At 44.1% G+C, this 26878-nt stretch overlaps 1 protein-coding gene across 10 annotated transcripts in view; it reads left to right on the top strand.

The window, feature by feature from the left end:
* Positions 1–26878, top strand: part of UBE2D4 (ubiquitin conjugating enzyme E2 D4 (putative)) — a 64703-nt gene that overhangs the window by 15443 nt on the left and 22382 nt on the right. For 4 of the 10 annotated variants that reach the window (XM_033949542.1, XM_033949548.1, XM_033949551.1 and 1 more), the window contains 3 exons: positions 5516–5547; positions 5656–5733; positions 14133–14238. In XM_033949542.1, coding sequence (XP_033805433.1) covers positions 5516–5547; positions 5656–5733; positions 14133–14238 — 216 coding nt within the window. Of the gene's footprint in view, positions 1–5515; positions 5548–5655; positions 5817–14132; positions 14239–26878 lie in introns of all 10 variants that reach the window. The other 6 variants (XM_033949543.1, XM_033949544.1, XM_033949552.1 and 3 more) reach the window with 4 other exon arrangements.

The following is a 26878-nucleotide window of genomic DNA, read 5'->3' as shown; positions in this document are numbered from 1 at the left end:
TTTTCCTGATTCAGGCAGTACTAGTAGGTAGGGATCACTTCAGACTGCTGGGTAATGGAAATTATTCAGGAGGGGTACAAATGAGTGCTTTTGTCCTCTCCTGGACCTTTTTCTGGAATCTACAGCAGGGAGACCAGAAAAAGCAGTTACAGTTCGAGTGACAATGCAGAGCCTCCTGGATCTAGCAGCCTTAGGAGCCGTACCAGATGAAGAATTTGGTTTAGGCAGATATTCCATATACAGTAAAACCTTGGATTGCAAGTAACTTGATTTGCAAGTGTTTTGCAAGACAAGCAAAACATTTGATTAAATTTAAACTTGATATACAAGCAATGCCTTGCAATACAAGCACAAACAGTATACACACATCACTACTGTACCAATGGTTCTTCTCTCTCTGACACTGCAAGCGTGTAGTGACTGTTCTAAACAAGCAGACTTGCATTACGAGTACATACAGTATACATTTGTCACATCATCACAATTGAGCTGATAGTTCTCTCTCTGAAGCTGCAGGAGTGTAGTGACTGTCCTAAATGAGCGAGGTCTTGCAATACGTATAATATTTTGTATTGAAGTTTTTGGGTTGTGGAACGAATCATCTGCGTTTCCATTATTTCCTATGGGGAAATTCGCTTTGATATACAAGTATTTTGGATTACAAGCATGCTTCTGGAACAAATTATGCTCGCAAATCAAGGTTTTACTGTACTTTAAAGTGCCCTAAAGAGATTCAGAAGACTGGAGGCCAAATCTGGATCTCTAGTTGGTCAATGTGGCCCTCCAGATACCCTGGTTCCACATGGAGACTATGCAGTCGGTCATTGCTTTGGTGGTGCCGGGGGAATTTCTTGCCCTTCTGGATTTGACAGGGGCCTATTTGCATATTCCCATTTTCCCAGAGCACAGGAAGTTCCTATAGGTCCATATTCTGGAGCAGCACTTCCCGTTCTCAGCCCTGTCATTTGGGACTGGGCATGGCACCACACAACTTCACAGCATACAAGGCGGGGGATATAGATGCATCCGTATCTTGACAACTTGCTGATAAGAGTCCTGTCCAAATCCCAAGGAAGGGCAACAGTGCAGCCTATGGTCCAGCTCCTGCAGAACAGGGCTGGGTGGTCAACTTTTGGAAAAGCCACCTAGAGCCGATTCAGTTCCTGGGGTAACTGGGCATTCTGTTCAACACAAGGAGAACAAAGTTCTCTGCCAGAAGCCCACAGAGTGAAACTCATGCTGCAGATCAGGGAGTTTTGGGACTGGCCAGCACTGACAGCTTGGCATTACCTGCAGGTGTTAGGGTTAATGATAGCGACTATAGAGGTAGTTCCCTGGGCGAGGGTGCATTTACACCTTCTCCAAGATGCGCTTCTATTCCAATGGTGCCCACAAAGGGATGCATTGCAGATGCATCTATCTTAGACATCACAGTCTTAACTGGTGGATGGAGCCTCAGTCACTGGCCCAAGGAGTTCTGCTCTGCATCTCTACATGGGTGATCCTGACTACAGATGCCAGGAGAGCGCATTGCAAAGAGCGTCCGATTTAGAGACTCACTGGTCCTCCTCCCAGAGGTTGATCAATTGGTTGAATCTGAGAGCCATCCATTTGGCCCTGCAGACGTTTGGAAGCACACTAGAGAACAAAGCTGTGCGAGTTTTCTCAGACAATGCAACGGCGATAGCTTCTGTCAATCATCAAGGGAGCACAAGAGTGCTTCTCTACACTTGGAAACTCAAATGTTGTTTAGGTGGGTGGAGATCCACCTACTGGTTCTCTCGGCAGCACATGTAGCAGGAGTGAACAAATGTGCAAGTGGAATTGCTCATCTGGAATATCTTAGATCTCAGAGAATGGGCACTTTCTCAAGAGGTGTTTGACAGCATTGTGAATCATTGGGGCACCCAAGTTCGATTTAATGGTGGCAGCGACCAACAAGAAGGCAGCTTGGTTTTTCAGTCGAAGATATGAACCAGGAAGTGATGGCTTTGATGCCCTATAGCAATCTGGGCCAAATGCAGAGCTTCTATATACACTTATCCCTCCGTATTCGCGGTTTCGATTATTCACGATTTTTAGCTTGCTGGTTCCTCCCTCAGATTACATCATCTTGCATAGAGAAATCGCTGATTCCCAGCATTTTCTTCACTGTGTTTTGCCTCTCCTTCAGGAACAGACCAGGTCTCCCACCATGTTGTTCGTGGTTTCACTATATTCACGATGGTTTTTAATAGAAAACATCAAATAACTTATGAAAAAGTTATTCGCGGTTTTTCTGTATTTGCGGTTCTGTTAATCCCCTATCACAGCGAATACGGAGGAAGAAGTGTATGTCTTCCCTCCATGAGCTGATTGTGATAATTGTATTATGCAGGATATTGGTTAACTAATATGTATTAGATACAATTTTAGTTAAGACCTTAAAAGACACTAATTTTATATAATAGTGTCTTTTAAGGTCTTAACTAAAATTGTATCTGAATAATAGAATATGCTTCAGAATAGAATAATAAAAATGCTTCAGAAACTTGTGACACAGCATAATGAATAACACACAGAGTACTTCGTTTTCTGTCATAGAACAAAAATATTGTGGTTTAATGTCTGGAACAAGATGCTGGAGCCATAACATAACAGTTCTCTGAAAATAAGCTAAAAGTCACACTAACATATTTGTCGCCTGTAAAGTTAGGGGAAATCATGTGACTATAACCATGTGATTGTAGCTTACAGAAGTGTATTATCTAGTAAATGAGAAAGTTTCTGTAAACTAGATATTTGCAATAGAATAGAACATGTCTGCAAGGTCAGCATGACCTCAGTGAGCATGTTCACTTCTATTGCTGACAGAGGTGAAACCAATAGCATGTGATGAGTTAAGTCATTGTTGCCAAGGAAAAGTACTAATGAAGTATAATTAACAGGAAACCAAGTGATTTGAATAGAACCAATAGAATATTAAAGAAGTATGCAATTTGTAAATGGATTGTAGTTGGAAGATGTACCAACTATGTATGTTTAATAATGAATTAATTGATGATGTCATTATCCCAATAAAATGGCCAGTCACTGGTATTTTGAGGAGACTTTGGCTGTCAGCTTACCAATTTCAGTAAGCAGTCAAACGCTCCTCAAGGCCTTGACTATTAACCACACTTTTGTGTTAGATTTCTTTCTTTGATCTCCTCTGAGATAGAATTAAGAACTGGGGATATATTTGAGAACCGAGGGGCCTGACAACATAGTTATTTAGACCAAACAGACCCATGATAGGCAGAGTCCTGCAAAGAATAATGTTGAACCGAGGGCTGGTAGTTTTGGTTGCACCAGACTGGCCAAGGCATCCAGGGTATGTAGATCTCGTCCATCTACAGAGGGACCAAAGTCTCGGCCTACTGTACCATCTAGGGTTGATCACACAGGGCCCAATCTCCCTGGAGGATCTGGAGTACTTTGGTCTTGCAGCATGGCTCTTGAGCATATGCAACCTTAGTGCAAAAAGGTTATTCAGATGTAGTGATTGCCACCCTTCAATGATCCAAACAGCAGTCCACATTAGCTCCCTATGCGAAAACCTTGGTGTGCACAGAAGAGTGAGGACCCAGTCATGGCTCTGATTTCTTTGATCCTGGCATTTCTTCAGGATGGACTGGCAAAGGGCCTGACAGTGGTGTGCTTCAGACCTCAGGTTATCAAGAAGACCTTGGCCTTGCACCCAAATGTGGACAGGGTTCTGAGGGGGGCTTTATGCCTGTGTCCTCCAGGATGACAACCCTTTACAACATGGAATCTTAATCTTATCTTGCAGGTGTATACTAGAGCCCCGCCTGATCCTCTGGAGCAGGCATTCATGTCGGACCTCACGGTTAAAATGGCGTTTTTTAGTAGTGATCACTTCAGATCGATAGGTATTGGAGCTGCAAGCATTTTCATGCATTGGAGCTGCAAGCATTTTCATGCAGAAGACCATTTCTCAGACTTTCAGAGTCTGGTATAATACTGCTTACTGTACCATCTTTCTTGCCGAAGGTAGTATCCAAATTTCACATCAGACAGGAAGTTCTGTTGCCTGCATTTAGACCCTCAAGGTCCAAAAAGAGTGACAAAGTCCTGAGATTGTGGGATATTCGCAAGGTATTACTTTGGAAGTGACTTCTGATAGAGGCCGACCAGCTTCAAAAGTGACCATTTCAGGATGGATTCATATGGCCATTTCTTCAGCAGGAAGCGTCTTCCCGTATCTTTAAAGGCACATTCCGTTAGAAATATGGCTTTTCCTGGGTGGAGTCTAGATCAGTTTTCACCAATGAAATCTGTAGTCACCACATGGTCCTCCCTTCATACTTTAATAAAGTTTTATAGGGTGGACGTAGCGGCCAAATTGGATATCAAATTTGGATCTTTAGTACTTTCAGCAGGCTCATCTGTCCTGCCCTAGGTGCCAGGGTCTGTTTTGATATGTCCCAAGTGTTCAAGAATGATGTGCCTATTGCACTAGAAGGGTAGATGTGAATCACTTGTTCACTCTTTCCAAAAATACTAGGATTAGGAGGCATGCAATGAAATTACTAAGTGGTAGATTTAAAACAAACTGGAGAAAATATTTCTTCACACAACGTATAATTAAACTATGGAATTCAATTCCAGAGAATGTGGGGAAATCAGTTAGCTTAGTGCTATTTAAAAAAAGGCTTGGATAATTTCCTAAAAGAGAAGTCCATAGGCCATTATTGAGATGGCTTGGGGAAATCTACTGCTTATTACTATCATAAGCAGCATAAAAGCATAGAATCTGCATTACTACTTGGGATCTAGCTAGGTACTTGGGACCTGGGTTGGCCAATGTTGGAAACAGGATACTTGGCATGATAGATTACCGGTCTGTCCCAGTATGTCAGTTCTTATGTTCTTAAGATTAGATACTTACCTCAATAATCTTCTTTCTAGTAAATAGGCACATCATTCTTGAAGCCCACCTTGTCAGATGTTCATTAGCCTGCTTGAAGTCTCACACATATCCATGTTACTGGATTCCTTGTTTTTGTCCCCTGTCAAATACATTCTGGGATAGGGGGAGCAACTGCTGTTGGGAAGAAACAATGGAGTATTTTTTTCAAAACCCTGTTAGTGCAGCTTGCTCTCAGGTAGGTAGCTTGTTCGTTCCACTTTGTTATGTAGTTAAATGTTTAAATATTCATGATTATTTTGTGCTGTATGTTATGATATGAGCAGAACAGACTTGTTTGTCAGGGAGAGTCCCCATACTCCTCCGTCTTAGGTTTCCTCTCTAAGGCTGACCATCTGCTTTGATACAAACTGAGGAATTACTGGACAGTTCAGACTGATGAGAGGCAGAGTGAAAAACGCTAATGAGGCTCTCTACGTAGAATCTCACAGGAATGGATTGACTACCCAAGTGTTCAAGAATGATGTGTCTATTTACTAGAAAGAAGATTATCGAGGTAAGTACCTAATCTTCCCTTTCTTTGTATTCTTTCCCCCACCTTTTTAGTGTTCCATTGGCAGGCCACCATCATGGGGCCGGTGAGTACAACGTCAGTTGACTACATCTGTTTTACTTTCTCTCATTTGATTTTTTTTTTTTTTCTGGTTCTCTCTGATGACTTGATGCCTGACATTTTGTCATTCTAGAATGATAGCCCTTACCAAGGTGGTGTTTTCTTCCTGACTATTCACTTTCCTACAGATTACCCTTTCAAACCACCAAAGGTAAGCAGCCAGCAGAGTTTGGGGAAACTTACCAATGTTATCTTCGTGCCTATGATGAAGCATTTCAGCATTGCAGACAGTGGGTCAGTTATAATGAAATACTATTTCTTGTTTTTTAAATTTAACATAACACATACACTGGATAGGTTTTTAGGTTAAACCAAAACTGAGAGATGGAATTTGTAGTGAGAAACAGAAACAAAGTGACATAAACATACATATTTGATTTCAATGGAAAAGGTATGTAGTAGTACCTATGACACAAAAGTATTGATAAACAGAAATTGTTTGCACCCTCCAAAGACAACTAATTAGCTGGAAAAGAAACACCTAAATTTATAATTTATAAACATCTAAGAATAGAAGCTCTGTCATATATACTCAAATATAAACTGATCTGAATATAATCCGAGGTGATCCTCTCAAAAAGGAAGAAAAAAGGTTGACTGGTACATAAAAAAGAGATTTTTCATAACAATTACAGAAATACTGTAAGTAGGAGCTTATATAAATTCTCAATTTATTAATTATACATCTAGATATAACAAGACAAAAAAAAAACCTTTACCTTTTAGGAAAAATAACTGAGTTGACTCATTAAAAAATATATCATATAGCAATGATTCCCTTGGCCTTTTAGGGAGAGGAGGTAATGCACTAGAAAAATGCATATTGTAGTCACTAAATGAATCACAAATGCTATATTAACCAGTAGAATACTAGCAATTGTTGGTAGGCAAAATCAGTATGCATGCAAAAGTCTACAACTACAATTTTTCATACCCACAATCCTGTACCACTGAAAGTCCTTTCACCTCTTATAATACAGCCAGTGTATATAATGCAACGTTAATATTCAGCCCACAACATCTATTTTTACAACTTTCAATAAAAATGCAGGATGCTGCTCAAGGATCAAATTATGCAATATGACAACCAGTGTTCCCTCATCTTGTTTTTTTATCAAGCCTGCTCTGATAATGCACAAAAACACCATAGCATGTCTCAGCTCTATCTAAATAGAAGAAGGGGGGAGTGTGGTGCACCCTGAGGTTGTGGGTTCAAACTCATGCTGCTCCCTTTGACCCTGGGCAAGTCACTTAATCCCCCATTGCCCCAGGTACAATAGATTGTGAGCCTGCCGGCCCAGACAGGGAAAAATGCTTGAATACCTGAATAAATTCATATAAACCGTTCTGAGCTCCTCTGGGAGAATGGTATAGAAAATTAAATAAATAAGAAACATTTGGGAGAGCCCCCCCAAAGCAGACTGGCAATCTGTATTGTCTAACTTTGGGCTTACCCATTGGTGCTGCTGGCGACTTTGTATGCTGCCTTGAGCATCTGCGCATGCTTGATGCCTATCAAATAAGTCAAAAACAAAAAAGGAGTGGAGGAACAAACACGCTAATTCACCAGGCAACTCCACAAAAGTTAATTGCACATGCGGCGTTGCTCACAACCAGAAAAAGGTTTTTTTAAATGGAAAAAAAGCCTCAGGTTAAAAGAGAGCCAGTTAGCCAGCTCAACTTTTCCAACATCACTGGCCTAAAAACCTTCCAGAATGCTGATATGGGATAAATTTAGGACAATGCAACCAAGTGAGCACCTTTCAAAATAAACTCCCCCTTCCAACGTGGACCTGCATTTCATGGGGTATGAGTGTGCCGCGTTGTTGATTCCCTCAGTCGGCTTCCACCTGCCTACCAGCTCCCACCTTCTCTGAATCTCAGAGGAGGTGGGAGCTGGTAGGCCTTGAGTATGTAGAGATGCTCAAGGCCCCGTATCAGATCAGCAAATGTAGTCGACAGCAGCACCAATGGGTAAACATGATGTTTTGGAGAGGTATGGAGGAACGAGCTGTACAATCAATGAATGGCTTTCTGGCTTCCTGGGTGAGACTGTGTGGTTCACCTGGGGAGGCATGTATGCAGGATAGTGGTGCCGGGAAGGGGAGTATGCATTCAGGATAGCAGCGCTGGTATTCAGCAGGAGGAAGACAAGATAGCAGCACCGGTGTTCGGGGAGCAGGAGTAGGACAGGATAGTGGCACAAGTTTTCAGCAGGAGGAGGACAGCCGTGCCGGTGGCAGGTAGTGGCTCAAATATAAACTGAGATCCCTGTTTTTGGCCCCAAAATCTCAGTTTATATTTGAGTATATATGATAATTGATAATAAATTACTAGAGAAATGAAGAACCTTGGGTTCAGTTGTCAGAAGCTGAAAACCACCTACATTTTTTTCAGAAGCATTAATCTCCAAGCAGACATTGATTCTGTTTCTTCATTCCACCTACCATGCTTATATTTTACTATAATACATTTGCCAAAATAATATGCATAAGTCGCAATATTACAGTGTATGCTAGCTTGCACATATAGAGATGTATTTTCAAAAAATTTATCCCTCCTTTTATCAAACTGCGTTAGCAGTTTTTAGCACAGGGAGCTGCGCTGAATGACCCGCGCTGCTCCCAACGCTCATAGGAACTCTATGAGCGTGAGGAGCAGCGCGGGCCATTCAGTGCGGCTCCCTGCGCTAAAAACTGCTTTCGTAGTTTGATAAAAGAGGGCCTTAGACTTACAAAGTTCAATAGTAACTTATAGAACTTTGTAAATGCAAGTGCTTTAAAAAAGAGCCCGTTGGTATTTCAGCTCTTTTCCCACAAAGCAGTTCTTTGTCATTTTTACAGGGGGTTTTCTAAACCATTCCTATTATTGCTTAGGTCCTCCATTGAATAGCTCTTTCCTCAATAGCCAAGTGATTGCACTTTTTTGTCACATGCCCAAGGATCACTAGAACAAGGTTCCTGAATGTGTGCATGGTGGAACTTCCTCCTTCAATGCAGAATGCAGACAGTTCTGTAGTCCACCTTAACAGACCTGAAAGAAATTCCCAAAGTGGCTTACAAACAGGTTAATAAGATACAATTTAAATACAATATGTAGCTACTATGTTTAAAACTTGGGCTTTCCTCTACATATAAAGCATCACCACAGATCTGTCAACATGTGGGCAGATTATAAAAAAGGTAGTACATAATAGGAACATTTAGCTCCAACTAGTGAAAGGAAGCAACAAGCAGCTGTGGGTTCACTATTGGCCATACAATATCTAACTTTATCAGTGAATCTATAGGAATAGCTAGATACCCAAATTTGAGTGGGCTTGAGCCCAAAGTGGGTGGTCACAAGAACCCCATCCTTGCCCAGCATCTCTCCCTCCTCTCCTCCCAAGTGATCGAGGTTCTCTTAACTCTACTCTGCCATCTCCCTGGTACCTTTTATTCCTTTAGTTCTTTGCCAGCAGTGAGCGGTGACTCATACCTGCTGCTTATGCCTGCCTCCGAGCCTTCCCTGTGATGCAACTTCTTGGTCCCACAAACAGGAAGTTGTACCAGAGGAAAGGCTCAGGGCTGGCACAAGCAGTGGATGAGTCACTGCTCGCTGCAGCTGAAGGCCTAAAGGACTTAAAAGGGGGAGAAGCTGGGAGTCTTCCACAGGCAGGACTTGGGGTCCCTGACAGTCACATCAGAGCTGTGCCTGTGGTGGGTGGGTCTGAGTTCAAAGAGGGTATACCTGTGCCCATCAGGCCTAATCTATAGCACTCTGCCTGGAGGATGGTAGAGTGCAATGACTCAGCCCAACTTTTTTTAAATGAAAGCTTTTATTGAGATATACACAAAATATAAAATATACACAAAATATGCAGCAAGAACAAGGAGCAACACACTGCACTCAAGAAAACACCAAAGGTGTTGCCAACAAAGAAAACATGTGCAATCCCCACAAACTTACAATAACAAACTACAAAACCCACCAGAACTCAGCCAAAACCCCCCTCCCTCCCCCCAGGAACGAAACACAGTACCTACAGCACCCGATAAGGTTAAGGATCTTCCAACCCAATGCAAAGAAGGGAGTATGAATAGAATATGAATAGGGTCCCCCCAGTCCGAATCCCCCCAGTCCAGCCTCAAACTCAACTCAAATCCCCACTCTACCCCTACCACTAACCCCCACAGAAGCCCAAAATCAACGCCAAATACGAGCATAGCTATGCTGTTTGCCATGCCGTAAAGCCGTCAAGTGGTAAAGAAGCTGCCAAGTAAGCAAGCGCTGCTCCACCATGTTCCACGTGGGAGAGTGCGCTTGATTCCATAAGGAGGCTAAAGTCAACCGGGCAGCAGTGAAAGACAACTTACAAAACAAAGAATCTCCCCAGGCTAGGTCCAATTGGTGCCAATACAAAAGGGCATGCCGCCAATCAACCGGAATCTGGAAATCAAGGATCCAGGACACCTGAGAGAAAACCCCAGACCAGAACCCACACTGCCACCACATATGAAGGTAGGTACCCACCTCCCCACAGCCCCTCCAGCAAAGAGCACTCGCACCCCCCCGCCAACGAGCCATAGCCTGAGGAGTATAATACCAACGGAAAAGAACCTTATATCCATTCTCAATCAACAAAGCTGCAAAGCCCGCCGAGGAAACTTCTTTCCAAATGTCCCCCCAGGCGTCCAAAGAAATAGCGGGCCCCCAATCACCCTCCCAAGACAACATATAGGGGAGCGGAGCCCCCCGACAATTAAGGCACCGATATATAGCAGATAGAGCTCCCTTCCGGAGTACCGGACCCAACAACAGCTCAAAGGGAGTCTTGCCACCCCACAAGTCCCCCAGGAGACCCGAGGTCCGGAGATAATGAACAACTTGCAGGTAATGAAACAGATCTCGGACTCCAAAACTAAACCGGCCCTGGAGCTCAGCAAAGGGTCGAATGAGGCCCAAAACCGGATCCCACAATTGTCCCACACAAACCAAGCCACGAGACTCCCAATTAGCAAACACTCCCTCACCCTGACCTGGTAGAAAATCTGGACTATGCCGCAACGGTGTATACCAAGAATGGCGCCTGCCCAACAATAAGCCGCCTCGGGTCAGATTCCAAACCCGTAAAGAAGTGCCAACCGAAGACAACTCTCCCGCAAGCTGCACTCTGCCAGGTACCCAAGGCCGATGTAACAACGGCACCCCGTCGGTAAAACTTTGCTCAATCACCACCCACGGTTTCGGGTCCTGCGTCTGCCATTCTAAAAGGGCACGCAACTGAGCGGCCTGATAATACTTTACCACATTGGGAACCACCAGCCCCCTTTCACTCCTACCCAAACATAAGACCTTCCTGCTCACTCGAGGTCTCCGTCCAGCCCAAATAAAGTCAAAAACATGCCGTTGAACCCCCTCCAACATACTCCTACTCACCCAGAGCAGTAACACCTGAAATAAAAACAGGAGACGAGGTAATATCATCATCTTCACAATTTCCACTCTACCCAACCTTCCAACTGGACAAGTCCTGGCGGATACGACAAAAGAGCGGAGGAAAATTAAGATCATAAAGATCCACTCCCGGCGGTCCGAAATAAACCCCAAGGTAACACAAAGAATGCTGAACCCAACGAAACGAAAACCGGTCCCGGAGGTAATTCACTCTGTCTAGGGGCAAATTAATATTAAGTAGCTCAGATTTCCCAACATTAACGCGAAACCCCGACACCCTGCCAAAAGCATCCAACTCCCGCAATATAGCAGGCAAAGAATTCTCAGGATCCTCCACCGTAAACAAAAGATCATCCGCAAACAGGGACAACTTATAGTCCCCTCCTGGCACAGTAACCCCCCTGATATCCCGATTCATCCGCACCCGCAGCGCCAGGAGTTCCACCGTCAGGGCAAAGAGGAGCGGGGAGAAAGGGCACCCCTGTCGCGTTCCCCGTGCAAGAGAGAAAGTCTCAGAATAACCCCCATTCACCTTAATACAACCGACAGGACGAGTATAAAGGACACAAATCCATTCCCGAATGCGTGGACCCAAACCCACAGAATCCAAAACCCGAAACAAAAAAGGCCAAGAGACCCTATCAAAAGCCTTCTCAGCATCGATAGACAAAAACACGGTCTCCCGCACACCCCCCTGGCCCTTTCAAACAAGTTATAAACCCGACGTGTATTATCACCCACCTGCCGACCCACTACAAAGCCCGACTGATCTGGATGGATCAACTGGGGAATCCAGCTCATCAATCTGTCCGCCAAAATCCGCGTGAAGATCTTAGTATCTACCCCCAACAGAGAGATCGGTCGATAAGAAGCACACTGAAGGGGGTCCTTCCCCGCCTTAGCCAACACCGTAACGCCCGCCAATCGCATGAAGAACGGAAGGGCACTATTCTCTTGCAAAGAATTAAGAAAGCGCAACAGAGGAGGCAGCAGAAGATTTTGAAAACGCTTATAGTACCGAACAGTAAAGCCATCCAGCCCAGGCGACTTACCAAGTTTCATAGAACGCAGCGCTCCACGAGCCTCAACCAGCGTGAGAGGACGGTCCAACCGGGCAACATCGTCCTGCGCAATCTTGGGCAACGCCGCCGAAGTTAAATAGACATCTAGGTCTTGCGAGGACCCAGTCGCTTCCGGAGTATAGAGATGGGAGTAGAACTCCACAAAGCGTGCACGAATAGCATCATCTTTCCGCAACAACTCTCCAGAAGCCGCCCGGATCGATAGAATCTGATTGCACGTCTACCGCACTTTCAAACGATGGGCAACCAGTCGACTAGCTTTATTAGAAAACTCAAAATATCTATGTTGCAGGAGCTGCAGATTAAATTGCAAACGCTCCAAATCCAAAGCCTGAAGATCACGGCAAGCTTGGAACAATCACCCACGCAGCTCTATATCCCAAGGTCTGCGCTTGTGTAAGCTCTCTAACCTGCCTATCAAAAGTAGCAAAGCCGCCGCAGCCGTTTATGCTGCTGGGCAGAAGCCAGAGCAATCAATCTGCCCCTAAGGGTAGCCTTTAACCCCTCCCAAACTGCCTCCATCGATGCCCCACACTCCACATTCACTTCCAAATACTCCTGTAGCCACCCCTCTATCTGCACCCCCACCTCCGGGTCATCTAAGAGACTGTCATTGAAACGCCAGAATTTCTGTCCCGAACCACCCCCCTCCCCCAAGAACCGTGCCCAAACAGGAGCATGATCCGATCACGTAAGTGATTCAATCACCGCCGACTCCACCCGACGAAGCAATCCCCGCTCCACAAATAATCAATTCTGGAGTAAGAAGAGTGCATCCCAGAAAAGTAAGTATAGTCTCTAGCCGACGGATGCATCCACCGCCAGCAATCGACCACATTAAGGGCAGCCAGCGCCTCCCGCAACAGTTTACGATCCCTTCTCCCATAATGATCCGCCCTCCCCGAATTATCCAAATGAGGGGTCACAGTGAGATTAAAATCCCCACCCAAAACCAGGGCACCCCCCTTAAACCAGAGAATTCTAGGCACCAACTCACGAAAGAAGGCCCCCTGACCTTCATTGGGGGCATAGATATTAACCAGGGAATACAAGCACCCCTCAATCATAGCCTCCAGCATTATATACCTACCCTGAGGGTCCTGCACCACCCTATGCACTTCACAACGAATCCCCTTACGAATAATAATCCCCACCCCTCCTCGCTTGGAAGTGCCCACCCAGGAGGCCCAAAAGGCTTGGGGGAATCGAGAATCTTTAACCAGGGATTCATGGGACGGAAGTAGATGAGTTTCCTGGACAAAACATATATCTGCCCTCAGTCGAAGCAGCTCTCTATAAAAAGCCCTTCTCTTATTGGGGGGACTCAGCCCAACTTAATGTTCAAGAAGAGGCATGCACACATGAGTTTAAGAAGTTGGGGGTGTTGCTCAGATCTAAGCCACTACAGAGAAGAGTAGGAAAGATGAAGTTATAGGGGCGGTCTAATCATATACATGTTGCAATCTGATCTTGCTAATATAAATCTGAAAATGAAACATTGGCTCTGGCTGCCATCAATGTTAGTATATGTTGTGTTTTGTATGCAGTAAGTAGGATCTTCTGAAGCTTTTTGATATCACTTCTTATATGAGTAATTGCAAGTATTATTTAATTTTCTGTGTAATCTTGTCAAGCATGCTTGATTGTAATAGTCAAATAAAATCAGATGTATAAAGTAGCAAAATCCAATTGAAAATATTAAGGGCTCCTTTTACGAAGCCGCCTTAGCGGCTTTAACGCACGCAACTTTTTAGCGCACGCTAACCCCTGCGCTAGCCGAAAAACTACCGCCTGCTCAAGAGGAGGCCGGCAAATTAGCATGCGCTATTACGCACATTAAACTGCTAATGCGGCTTCGTAAAAGGAGCCCTAAATTTGGTTGCACTGCTATTACCTTGGTTGCACTGCTATTACCTTGGTTGCACTGCTATTACCTTAAATCACTCTTGGGGTACTCTAAGTAGCTAGTGGTTTTCCATTAATGTAAGTGAAAATAGATGTAATTTAACAGGCTGTTTGTTTGTTCTTGCAGGTTGCCTTTACAACAAAAATATATCATCCCAACATCAACAGCAATGGTAGTATATGTCTTGATATTTTAAGATCACAGTGGTCTCCAGCACTCACGGTATCTAAAGGTAGGAACAAAACTTGTTTGTGCTAGAAAAGAATTTTATTTCAGGATACATACCGACTCCTCAAGTCTGTTCAGCCCAGTAGTTTCTGTAGTGGTGTCATGCCCCATGTTATGGAAAAATAAAGTTTTGTTTTCAGCTTTTGACACTGTAAATTGTGCAGGGGAGGTGGCAGTTTTGTAAGTAGGTGCCCCCTTTCTCTGAGGACAAACAGGACAGTATGTACTCATTTGTGGGTGACCTCATTCACAGAGCCCCAGTACAGATGCCATCCAGCATTCTATATATTCTAGAAGTTTTTGGCAGGTCCAACTGTGTAAGGGCCTTTCTGCCTGCCTGACTTGTATGAGATCTGCAGTTTTATCTCAACTGCAGAGTACATAAGAATAGCCATACTGAGTCAGACCAATGGTTCATCTAGCCCAGTATCCTGTTTCCATAGTGGCCAATCCAGGTCAAAAGTAACTGGCAAAAACCCAAGTAGTTACAACAACATTCCATGCTACCAATCCCAAGACAGACAGTGGCTTCCACTATGTCTCTCTCAATAGCAGACTATGGACTTTTCTTCCAGGAACGTGTCCAAACCCCTTTTAAAACCAGCTATGTTAACTGCTGTTACTACATCCTCTGACAACAAGTTCTAGAGCTTAACTATTCTCAGAGTGAAAAAATATTTCCTCCTGTTGGTTTTAAATGTATTTCCCTGTAACTTCATTGAGTGTCCTCTAGTCTTTGTAATTTTTTACGGAATTAACAAATCGATTCACTTGTACCTATTCTACACCACTGAGGATTTTGTAGACTTCAATCATATTTCCTATCAGCTGTCTCTTTTCCAAACTGAAGAGCCCTAACTTCTTCAGTCTTTCCTCATACAAGAGGAGTTCCATCCCTTTTATCATCTTGGTCACTCAGACTTACTCTTGAACAATTTTTTTCTCCTCATGGTAATTTTTGCTTTGTCTTCCTGCCCTTTTCTTTTAATAGTGTAGGCTATTTTTTTTTAATTTTCTTCTGTTCCCTTTATTTCTCTGGAGACAAGCAGAGGAAAAGCAGGCACACTTGTTGGTGAAGTCCTCAGACTGATCGTGTGTGTGGGTGCTCTCCCCTAGCAATAGTAAGCTTTTGGCTTACTGAGCATGTGCAGGGACTCCTGTCTTCTGTGGCTCCTCCGCTTGTTACTCAGTTTTTTCTTCAGCCGCTCCTAATGGTCGCAGCTCTTCTCTCTCTTTTTCTCCTCTCTCAACTAGATTTTTATTTTTAAAAAAATCCAAAAGAAGAAAAATCAACAGCCAAACAAACTGCTCTCACTGCAAGTGACATTTAAATCAGGAAAATGTATAAGCATAGACTGCTTCAACTAAAAATGCTTCAAATCGGTCCAATCTACAAGGAATCATCATATATGGAACTCGCAGATGATATATTGGGATATGTTGGGATGATATAAAGAAACCTTACCTCCCTGAGACTGGCATAAGCAATGGCGGTTCTCTTCAGCATGGCTCTGCGACCTGACGGGAATGTCTGAATTGCAACCAACAGCGGCTCTACTTCCCTCCCCCCAGGGCCCTGTATTGGCACTGCTAGGGAGGTGACTGAAATATCTGGATCGCAGCCACTCCGCTAGCTCCCCATCCCAGGGCCTTGTATCTGTACTGCAGGGTGAGGTGGCTCGCAAATCGCAGTGAACGGGGCTGGGAGGAAAAAAAAAAAAGACAGAGGCTGCCAGAACTATCACCTCTGGATGTGGCGGTATCATTGCACATTGCCAGCTCACGCTCTTCACAGACTGTAAAGCATTAGCATGGCCCAATGTTCAACTTCCTTGCTGCCAACCATTTTCATCACCAGTACAGAAAAATAGCACATATTCTACCTCAGTATTGAGGTGCCATTTCAGAACAGCAGCAGTCTACAGGAAAAGGTAAACAACCTAACCACTAGAAGGCTACCTTCCTCCCAGGACTCAGATTTGGTGCTGCAGGGGGAGGCAGGGCCGCCATCAGAAATTTCTGGGCCCCTTACTGAGCAATCCTATTGGGCCCCCCACGCACCCCTTCCCCCCCCCCCCCCCGACCTCCCCCCCTTCTTCCATGGGCCGAATACACACATACTTTTCTGCTAATGCTCCACCTAAGCCAGTCCCTTAAAATCTTCTCACATCCATTGGGTGATTTGGCATAGAGGAGATATTCATAAAAAGAACGTCCGTCAAGATCTTTACTCATAGACTGTGCCATTTGCTTTAAATCATCTTCCATCATTAATCCAAATTGCACAATTCTTTCTGTGTCTTTGTCCTGAATGACATCTGGCCACATTGCTGGATCCTTCCAGTCAACAAATTTATGAGCAGGTGCGGAGGATGCATTTTTAAACAAATGTAGTTTATCCTTGTACTCCTTCTGTAATTTTAATCATCTATGGATATGTTTGTATGTTTATTGTTCAAATGGTTTTATTTATTTCCCCAAATTTATTTTTGTTATACGCATTGAAAATATTTGATATTGCGTTTAAATCAAAATCTCAATAAACTTGAAACGAGTGCCCGTGAGATTGTGGGAGGGTTAAATACTCAAAACTTAGAAGAATAACAATTTACTTAAAGTTTTTGCTACGCCAGCTTTCTGGTATCTTTACATACAGTGGCGTACGTAGCATATGTAACACCCGGAGCCCATTATTTTTTGGCAACACCCCCCCCATCTGTAAGAAAAATATGATATTTAGTAACAAACCACACGTCACACATGAGTACCTAGGAAAAGGCAGCATCTTACATATTGCAGTGAGCAGTACATCAATACACCCATTGTAAAACTAAATAAGCCAGACCAGCACAGATCAATCCTACACCGTCAATCCTAACAGAAAACATGTCTTTCGAACACACAGAACACAGAAAACACCTTCGCCTAGTATGTAATATGTCATCACAAACTAACCCCTCCCCCTTTTACAAAACTGTAGTGTGGATTTTAGCCACGGTGGTAACAGCTCTGACACTCATAGAATTCTGAGCATCAGAGCTGCTACCACCACGGCTGGCGCTAAAAAACGCTCCACAGTTTTGTAAAAGGGGGGATAAAATAGAAATACACAGTTTCAACGCTCTAGCTCAGAGGTGCCCAAACTTTTTGGGCTTGCGAGCTACTTTAAAATGACCAAGTCAAAATGATCTACCAACAATAAAATTAAAAAACACAAAGCACACTATATGCTGAGAAAATGTTAATTATCATTCCTATTCTGGGTTTTTTTCAAAGAGGTCAAGGCAGATGACTCTATGCATTGTCACCTCAGTAACAACCATACAAAAATAGACAAATATACCCCCCATTCTTTTTATTAAACCACAATAGCAGTTTTTAGCGCAGGGAGTTGCGCTGAATGCCCAGCGCTGCTCTCGACGCTCATAGGCTCCCTGCGCTAAAAACCACTATTGCGGTTTAGTAAAAGGGGACCATATTGTAAAATATAGACAGCAGATATAAATTCAGAACTGTGCATAGTAAGTGAAGGGAAGTTTTCATCTCTGGGAATTTACCAAGTTAACTATTAAGTTATTTGGGCAAATTCCTTTGAAAACTGTGGTAATACTGCCTCCACTTTGCTAAATTTAAAATAAAATCATTTTTCCTACCTTTGGTGATTTCATGAGTCTCTGGTTGCACTTTCTTCTTCTGACTGTGCATCCAATCTTTCTTCCCTTATTTCAGCATGTATGCTTCCTCTCCTCCACACCTCATTCCCTCCCCCAACTTTTTCTTCCTCTCTTCATGCCCCCTTTCTTTTTTTCTGTTTCTCTTCTTTCCTTCTGTCTCCCTGCCTGCCCCCTTTCTTTCTGTCTCCCTGCCGTTCCCCAAGCCACTGCCACTGTCGCTGCCATCGAGGAACAGGACCCACCAATGAATAACAGGCCCCAAAGCCGACGCAGACGCATGCTCTCCCTGCTTCGGGCCGACCAGCATTCCTCTCCCCGACGTCAATTCTGCCGTCGGAGAGGAAGTTCCGCCCAGCCAGGCAGCGATTGGCTGGTCCGAACTTCCTCTCCGACTGCAGAATTGACTTCGGGGAGAGGAAGACTGATCGGCCAGATAGATCGCCAAGGCAAAGTGAGTCCTGGGTGATCGACTCACTTTGCCTTGGCGAGCTACTGGCGCCCCTGCCTTAGAACACTGCCTAGGACCTTGTGGGAGCCCGGGCCCCCTGTCAGCTCCGGGCCCCTGAATGCAGGACTGGTAGTACTGCCCTGATGGCGGCCCTGGGGGGAGGTAAAGTCAGGAGCCAGTCCTGCTTTGGCTCCTATCTCCCTCCCACACCTAGTTTTGCTTTCAGTGGCAGGGAGCTCTTTTTGGGAAGAGCCAGATCACCAGCATAGGACCTCAGCTCTTACCCTACAATAACGAGCCCTTCAACAACTTCTCCTGCAGGCTCACAGAGACTGACGATCCTGCATCTTGCTCAAGTTTTAAGCAACAGGGTACACATGCAGCAGTTTCTAAAACACAGCTTATTTCAGGTATCCTTCATCACCTGCTTCCTCCTCCACATATTCTGATAGATAGATTAAATAAAATTAATCAAATGAGAAATCGGAACCTTACCATCTAGTAACGATCCCTTTTCTCTGGCAACAAGCATGAAAGGAACCCTCAGGCAAGATTACAACCTTCCTTCCATTCCCTGCTCCAGAACTTTGCTATAAAGGATATGTTCAGGCACAAATAAAATCTTTCTTATATTTTTTCTGTCTTTTGTGCAGAATCTTCAGCTTTGTTGAAGCAGCCTCAAATATCTGTTATTCTCCTGTACAAAATATATTCACACCTGCTCTAAGTCCTCCATATATAGATTCAGCAGTGCCACATTAAGTGCAGAGAACTGTGTTTATTTCTATTACATCCAATCTAGATTCTGTTAAAATGGTGTTCAATTCCAACCTTTGAACCGGGTCTTGCAGAAGTCACACTCGCAGCTATCAGCATATCCCACATAGCAGTGGAATATGGTGTCCCTTCAGTTTTTTCCTTCTGCAAGCAAACCATGCAGAGGTGTTTCTATTCTGCTTTATTTGTCTTATTTTCCCTTTTTTTTTTCATCAAAGTTCTGTGTTTTCAGTGGCTTTGGAACTCTTATTTAGGGGATCTCTGCCCGGGAAAGGATTCAGGTTCTGCAGAGCCGGACTGCAGCTTCACAGGGCAAGCCTTCAGGTGGACCTGTGGGGCCAGGCTGCTGTGTGCCACTTCAGAGCTCTGGGTTTGTTTCCCTGTGAGCAAGCTTGCCTTCTGATATTTTCAGAGGCTCAAGCGCCAGCTGAGGGAGCCCTGAGTAAGAACTCTCTGGATATCAGGGTACAGGCTGCATATGCCCCACTCCCATCATGCTTTGAGGTTCTGTGGGAGTGGAGGTCTCAGTTGGGGTCTATCCAACTGGCAGCGCAGAGATCTTGTGGATTGGACTGTTTGGAAAAGTGTCTGAGGGAGAAAATCCTTTCCCTTCACTTCAGCTGCTGAAAATTGCTGACAGATAGGTACTGCACAGAATTGTGAGTACAGCCCCATTATTTCCTATAGGAAATTGAAGGTGGTCTAAAAAAGTCATTTTTGAGGGTTTCTAAGGTTAGGGTTCAGATTTCCCATTTCTAAAACCCCTATTTTTGAGTTTTTAATTTTTTTAAATTAAGTCTCCATGGGCCGTTTTTGGCACGATTTTTCTGGCAGCAGCCATTCTGGAATTTAAACAATCTTTTTTTTCTAAAGCTTTTTTCTGCCTCAAAACCCCTCAATTTTTACAAAAACCATTAGGGATAGACTCCTCAGCGGCAGTGGTACCAGGGGAATTCCTTGCCTCTTTAGATCTGACAGAGCCATACATTCATATTCCCATTTTCCCAGCCCAGAGGAAATACTTGAGATTCCATGTCCTTTCGGTTGGTAATGGGTCTATGCACCTTCACGAAGGTGATGGTGGTGGTAGTATATCCATTCCTCTGCTGGATGTGAGTACAGTTGCACCCATGCTTGGACAATTGGCTGATCAAAACCCTGACAAAGTTGGAGGGCAAGCTAGTAGCAAGTGGTAAATCTCCTACAGGCTGTATAGTAAACTTCAAAAAGAGTCATCTAGAGCTGACCCAAAGCAGAGTATTTGGGAGCTTACTTCAACACGGCGAAGGGCAGCACCTTTCTTCCCAAGCCACAGAAGCAGAAGTGCAGGAAGCAGATTGTAGATCTCCGAGAGATGCAAGATCCCACTGCCTGGCATTACCTTCAGGTCTTGGGACTTGATGGCAACCACTCTGGAAATGGTTCCCTGGGTGAGGATGCACATGTATCCCCTACGGGATTCTCTTCTCACCCAATGATCCCCGCAGCGTCATTCCCTCCAAATGTGGCTTCCCTGGACAGTGAAAGCAAGGAACAGCTTGTGCTAGTGGCTCCAGGTGGACTTCTTGTTGAGGGGTGTTCCTCTCCAAATCCCCTCATGGGTAATCTTCACAACCAATGTCAGCCTTGCAGGCTGGGAGGCACATTATGGCGGGTGTCCACTGCAGGGCCGCTGTTCTCTCCATCACAGAAAATGGTCTATGAATCATCTGGAACTGCGGGCCATTCAGTTAGCATTAAGGGCACTGGAAAAAGATCTGGAAGGCAAGGCGGAGTGTTCTTGGACAATGCCACTGCTGTAGTGTATGTGAACAGACAAGGGGGCATCAAGAGTGCTCTGTTACACCTGGAGGTACAGATGTTGTTCAGGTGGAGACTCATCTTCAAGCACTCTCCGCAGCCCATGTAATATTAGTGGAAAATGTGCAGGCTGACTTTCTCAGTCAGCACACTCTAGACCAGGGATCTCAAAGTCTCTCCTTGAGGGCCGCAAGCCAGTTGGGTTTTCGGGATTTCCCTAATGAATATGCATTGAAAGCAGTGCATGCACATAGATCTCATGCATATTCATTGGGGAAATTCTGAAAACTCGACTGGATTGCAGCCCTCAAGGAGGGACTTTGAGATCCTTGCTCTAGAGACCCAGGAGAATGGTCCCTGTCCCGAAAAGGATTCAACCTCATTTGCAATGCTGGGGAAGTCCAGTGATCGACTTTAATGGCTTCAGCCAAAAGCAAGAAGGCGAATTGCTTCTACAGCCAAAGAAATTAACGTGGAAGCGCAGGTTTGGATGCGTTGGTTCAGCCTTGGTCAGAAGAGAACTGCTTTATGTGTTTCCTCCTTGGCCTATAGTGGGCTGGGCCATTGCAGAATCATTATTCACCTGGGACTTATGATCCTAGTGGCCCCAAATTGGCCTCACTGCCGTAGTATGCAGATCTAGTAAGTCTCCATCCAACAGGACAGATGCATCAAGCTACAGGTTCATATGGAGCTATTCAGAGTCCAATCCACATGGAGAACCCAGATCACCTGCCTCAAAAATTTATTACCTACCTATTAAAGTAAAATCACAGAATCCTAACCAGCAGAATCTTTCTGCTGATAGTTTGGACTTGACTAATTTCCTTGAGAGGTCGAAAATTGAATCTCAGGCTCCTGCAACATTGTTAGTCTCACTTGCTATTGATTCAGACAGGGAATAGTTGATGAAATTGTTTTTTTAGATATAAAGAAGTTTCCTTTATGACTTTTAAAGTACGGATATATCCAGATGTATCTAGATCTACCCAGAAAATACGAAAACAATTTCTACTTATGAGACCACAGGTCCTACAGTTGGGAGCAACTTTCACACTGTGTTATCCCTGTAAATGTGTAATGATTTATAGAGAAAATAGATATGATTTTTATGAGCCGCAGCAGCTATCTAAATTTTTTCTGTTAAAAGGTTAAGCAACCTCCACCTCTTGATAAGGGTATCCAAGTAGAACCGCTCAAAGGAAATAGATCGGGGGGTATAAGGCCTCATCTTTATTTCCTTAAAAATTGTTTCTTGAAGGACTTTACTCAGTTTATTTTTCAGCTCTTTCTTCAATAATTGTGGACTAATTTATACTCTGAATTATTTAGTTAATTTCCTGGAAAATTACATTGAAACCATTAGCTCTCATTGTTTATCTTATTTGCAGTTCATTGTATTGTTTCCTATTTTTGATAGATGTTATTGTTAAAAGTTTAAAATGTATAAATAAAGAATTTAAAAAAATAAACAAGGAGTTGAGTCCTTAAGAGTGCCTCGAGATACCTCTACAGAAGGAGCTGAGTCCTTTTCATTGTCTCGACGTCGTTCTCCGACTTCCAGTTCTACTTCTTCACATAAGGCGTTGCCTTTTTCAAGGCACAGGACGAGAACTCCTCGACATTCATCTTCAAGGCTGGATCCCACTCAATCACGGGACCGTGATCCAAGGCATAGTTCTTCCCCCACATCATTTGTTGAGGCATTCATTGAGGCCCAGATCTTCTTCTCGAGACAGATCTCATTTATAGAAGCATCGAGACTCTTCGAGACTACCAACTCCTTTGTCGAGGAGATCTGTTGCAGAGCTTCACCATTCTTGTCAGTCGAGTTCTTCTCCTGCGAGGTTTTCTTCACATTTCAGAAGTGGGCGTTCGTCTTCATCTTTGCATATGGATTTAAATCTTAGAAATCGATACTCCAGAGAGGCTTCACCTTCGTTCTCTGCTGTAAAACGTACCTCGAGGGGTTCTCATTCACCTTCTCCTCAATGAGGTCATACTTCTTCAGATCCTTTACAAAATTTCTATGTCAAATGAGTAAAGATCTTAACATCACTTTGGAATCTGACTCAAAATACTCTAAGGAACATTTGGAAGAACTGGGTATGTGTCATCCTTCTAGGGATTCTCTCAAATTACCCATGAATGGCATTCTTTCTCAAACTTTCAAAAGAAATCTTGATACACCATATTCCATTTCCGCTGTGTTCCTTGTAAGGGATTTGAGAAGTTTCAATTATCTTTCAATCTCTTCTCGTGGAGTTTTCTTTAAAAAGAACCAATCCTGCCAAAGTTTATGCCACCGTCCCTCCTGGCTGACCAAGGACCATGGACAAGTTTGGTCATCGGCTGTATCAAAATTCAATGATGACAAACCGAATTTTGAACTATAACTTTGTTTTTACTTCTTATCTAAAGCATTTGGTCAATGCCATGCCTGATTTTTTCAAGTATCTTCCTCAACATCGACTTCCAGAGTTTCAACACATGCATCACACTCAGGGTCAACTTCGCATGTATATGGTTCAAGCTGCATATGACGCATTTGAAATGTCCTCTAGAGTCACTGCGTTCTCGGTGGCGATGTGACGTCTAGCCTGGCTCTGCACCGTAGATATGGAACTGAATCTACAAGATCGACTGGCCAACATCCCATGCCAGGGCAAAGAGTTGTTTGATGACTCTATTAAGGCAGCTACAAAACGCTTATCTGAGCATGAGAAATCGTTTGCTTCCATAATCAGGCCTAAACCAAAGCCTCCATCTTACCAGAAGCGTTTTCCTCAAAAGCCAGCACCTTATTCAAGGCCCACCTCTTAAGAAACAGCATTAGGAACAGCAGCGACAGCATAAACCTCAGACCCCTGCTGCACCCAAGGCCTCTTAGTCTTTTTGACCATCTAACACAGAGCATAACCTCAATCGTTCTGCCTCTATCCTTTCCTCTTCCCATTGGTGGTCGTCTCCATCATTTCTACCAACAATGGAAACTAATTACATCCGACCTCTGGGTCCTCACAATAATCAGGGAAGGTTACTCTCTTCACTTCCTTCAGGTTCCACCAGATCTTCCCCCATGAGAGTGTCCTTCCAATCTGTCATAGACCACTCTTCTTCTGCAGGAAGCTCAAGTTCTGCTTCGTCTCCATGCCATCGAGGAAATTCTCTGGAATAGCTGAGCACCGGATTTTACTCCAATTACTTCCTTGTCCTGAAGAAGACGGGGGATCTGCGACCTATTTTGGATCTCAGAGCTCTCAACAAATTTCTTGTCAAAGAAAAATTCCGGATGCTGTCTCTAGCATTCTTGTATCCCCTTCTAGATCACAAGATTGGTTATGCTCTCTGGATCTCAAAGAGGCTTACACGCACATTCCCATTCATCCAGCCTCTCACAAATTTCTCAGATTTCAGGTGGGAATTCACCATTTTCAATACAGAGTGCTACCCATCGGCCTGGCATCATCTCACAGAGTGTTCACCAAGTGCCTAGTAGTAGTAGCAACAACTCTGCGCAACCATGGTCTTCAGGTTTTCCTGTACCTGGACAACTAGCACATCAGAGATGCAACATCTGAGGGGGTTATAGTAGCGACCCAACAAACTATTTGGTTCCTCCAAAGATTGGGGTTCGAATTCAACTTTCCAAAATCCCAACTACAGCCCTCTCAGACTCTACAGTTCATTGGAGCTGTACTGGACACTTTGCAATTCAGAGAATTCCTTCCTCAATAACGTCAGGATACTGTCATTCAACTTTGTCAAAAAGTTTCATCCCTCACTTCACTCTCAGCAAGACACATGATGGTTCTCCTAAGTCACATGGCCTCTACAGTTCACGTGACTCCTTTTGCCAGACTTCACCTCAGAATCCCTCAGTGGACCCTGGCATCTCAGTGGGCACAGGCTTTCGACCCACTCTCAGCATATTACAGTGACTCCTTCGTTGAGACAGTCTCTCCACTGGTGGATGCTCTCTTCCAATCTCTCCAGAGGTTTGCTGTTTCAAACGCCCCCCTCATCGAAGGTCCTTATGACAGATTCCTTAACCTACACTTGGGGGACTCATCTCGATGGTCTCTATACTCAAGGGCATCGGTCCAGCACAGATCATTGGTGCCACATAAATCTGTTGGAACTCAGAGCGATATTCAATGCTTTTAAAGCTTTTCAGCATCTTCACGATCAAGTAGTCCTTGTTTGTATAGACAATCAAGTCGCCATGTAATATGTCAATAAGCAGGGAGGAACAGGATCTCTTTCCCTTTGCCAGGAGGCTCAGAAGGTTTGGAATTGGGCAATTCTTCACAAGATCTTTCTGAAAGCCATCTACATTCAGGGAGAGAAAAACTTTTTAGCGGACAAATTGAGTCGTCTTCTACAGCCTCACGAATGGACACTCAATTCGTCACTTCTCCATCACATTTTTTCTCAGTGGGGAACTCCTCAAATCGATCTCTTTTCGTCTCCTCACAACAACAAGCTGCCTCAGTTTTGCTCCAGGATATACCCTCATCACCTCGAGGCAGATGCTTTTCTTCTGGAATGGATGAACCAGTTTCTTTATGCATTTCCTCCATTTCCTCTCATTCTCAAGACACTCGTCAAACACGAACATGCCACCATGATTCTCATAGCTCCTTGGTGGCCCAGACAACCTTGGTTCTCCCTTCTACTTCAACTGAGCAGTAGGGAGCCACTACTTCTACCAGTTTTTCCGTCTCTGCTTACACAGTGTCAGGGGTCTCTGCTTCATCATCAGTCTCTGCACCTGACAGCTTGGTACCTTTCAACGTAACTGCCAATTTCCAGTTCTCTCAATCTGTCAAAGACATTTTAGAGGCTTCCAGGAAGCCTACCACTAGGCAATGTTACAACCAGAAATGGACTAGGTTTTCTGCTTGGTGTAATCTACCTCCTTGTCTTCAGTTCTGGATTACCTGTTGCATTTATCTCAATCAGGTCTCAAATCAACATCTACTAGAGTCCATCTCAGTGCAATTGCTGCTTTCCATCAGCCCTTAGAGGGAAAACCCTTATCTGCTCATCCTATGTTTTCCAGATTTATGAAAGGACTTTTCAATTTCAAGCCACCTCTCTAACCGCCTCCCGTGGTTTGGGATCTCAATGTTGTTCTTGCTCAGTTGATGAAGCCTCCATTTGAACCAATGTCTATGGCTCATCTCAAATATCTCACTTGGAAAGTGGTCTTCCTCATTGCTCTCGCGTCTGCTCGCAGAGTCAGTGAGCTACAAGCTTTAAGAGCGGACCCACCTTTCACAGTATTTCATCATGACAAGGTGGTCCTCCATACTCATCCTAAATACTTACCAAAAGTAGTTTTAGAATTTCATCTCAATCAATCCATTGTACTTCCAGTGTTTTTTTTTCCAAAGCCTCATTCTCATCGTGGAGAAACAGCTCTTCATACTCTGGACTGCAAGCATGCTTTGGCCTTCTACTTATAAAGGACTAAGCCACAAAAATCTTCTACTCAACTTTTTGTCTCCTTCGATCCAAATAAGTTGGGACATCCAGTTTCCAAGAGAACATATCTCCAACTGGTTGGCTGCTTGCATCTCTTTCTGCTATGCTCAGGCTGGACTGCATCTACAGGGTTGAGTTACAGCCCATAAAGTTAGAGCCATGGCAGCATCTGTAGCTTTCCTTAGATCTACTCCTATTGAGGAAATCTGCAAAGCTGCCACTTGGTCCTCGGTTCATACTTTCACCTCTCATTATTGTCTGAATTCTTTTTCCAGACGGGATGGCCACTTTAGCCAGGCAGTATTACAAAATTTATTCTCCTGAATTGCCAACACTCCCACCATCCCATTCTGGTTAGCTTGGAGGTCACCCATATGTTGAGAATATACTGCTTCTTGTCCTGGGATAAAGCACAGTTACTTACCGTAACAGGTGTTATCCAGGGACAGAAGGCA

Source organism: Geotrypetes seraphini, chromosome 6 (genome assembly GCF_902459505.1).
Source record: "Geotrypetes seraphini chromosome 6, aGeoSer1.1, whole genome shotgun sequence".
NCBI classification, from domain to species: domain Eukaryota; kingdom Metazoa; phylum Chordata; class Amphibia; order Gymnophiona; family Dermophiidae; genus Geotrypetes; species Geotrypetes seraphini.
The sequence above is the reverse complement of the archived record's forward strand: the minus strand, read 5'-3'. Positions and strand labels throughout refer to the sequence as shown.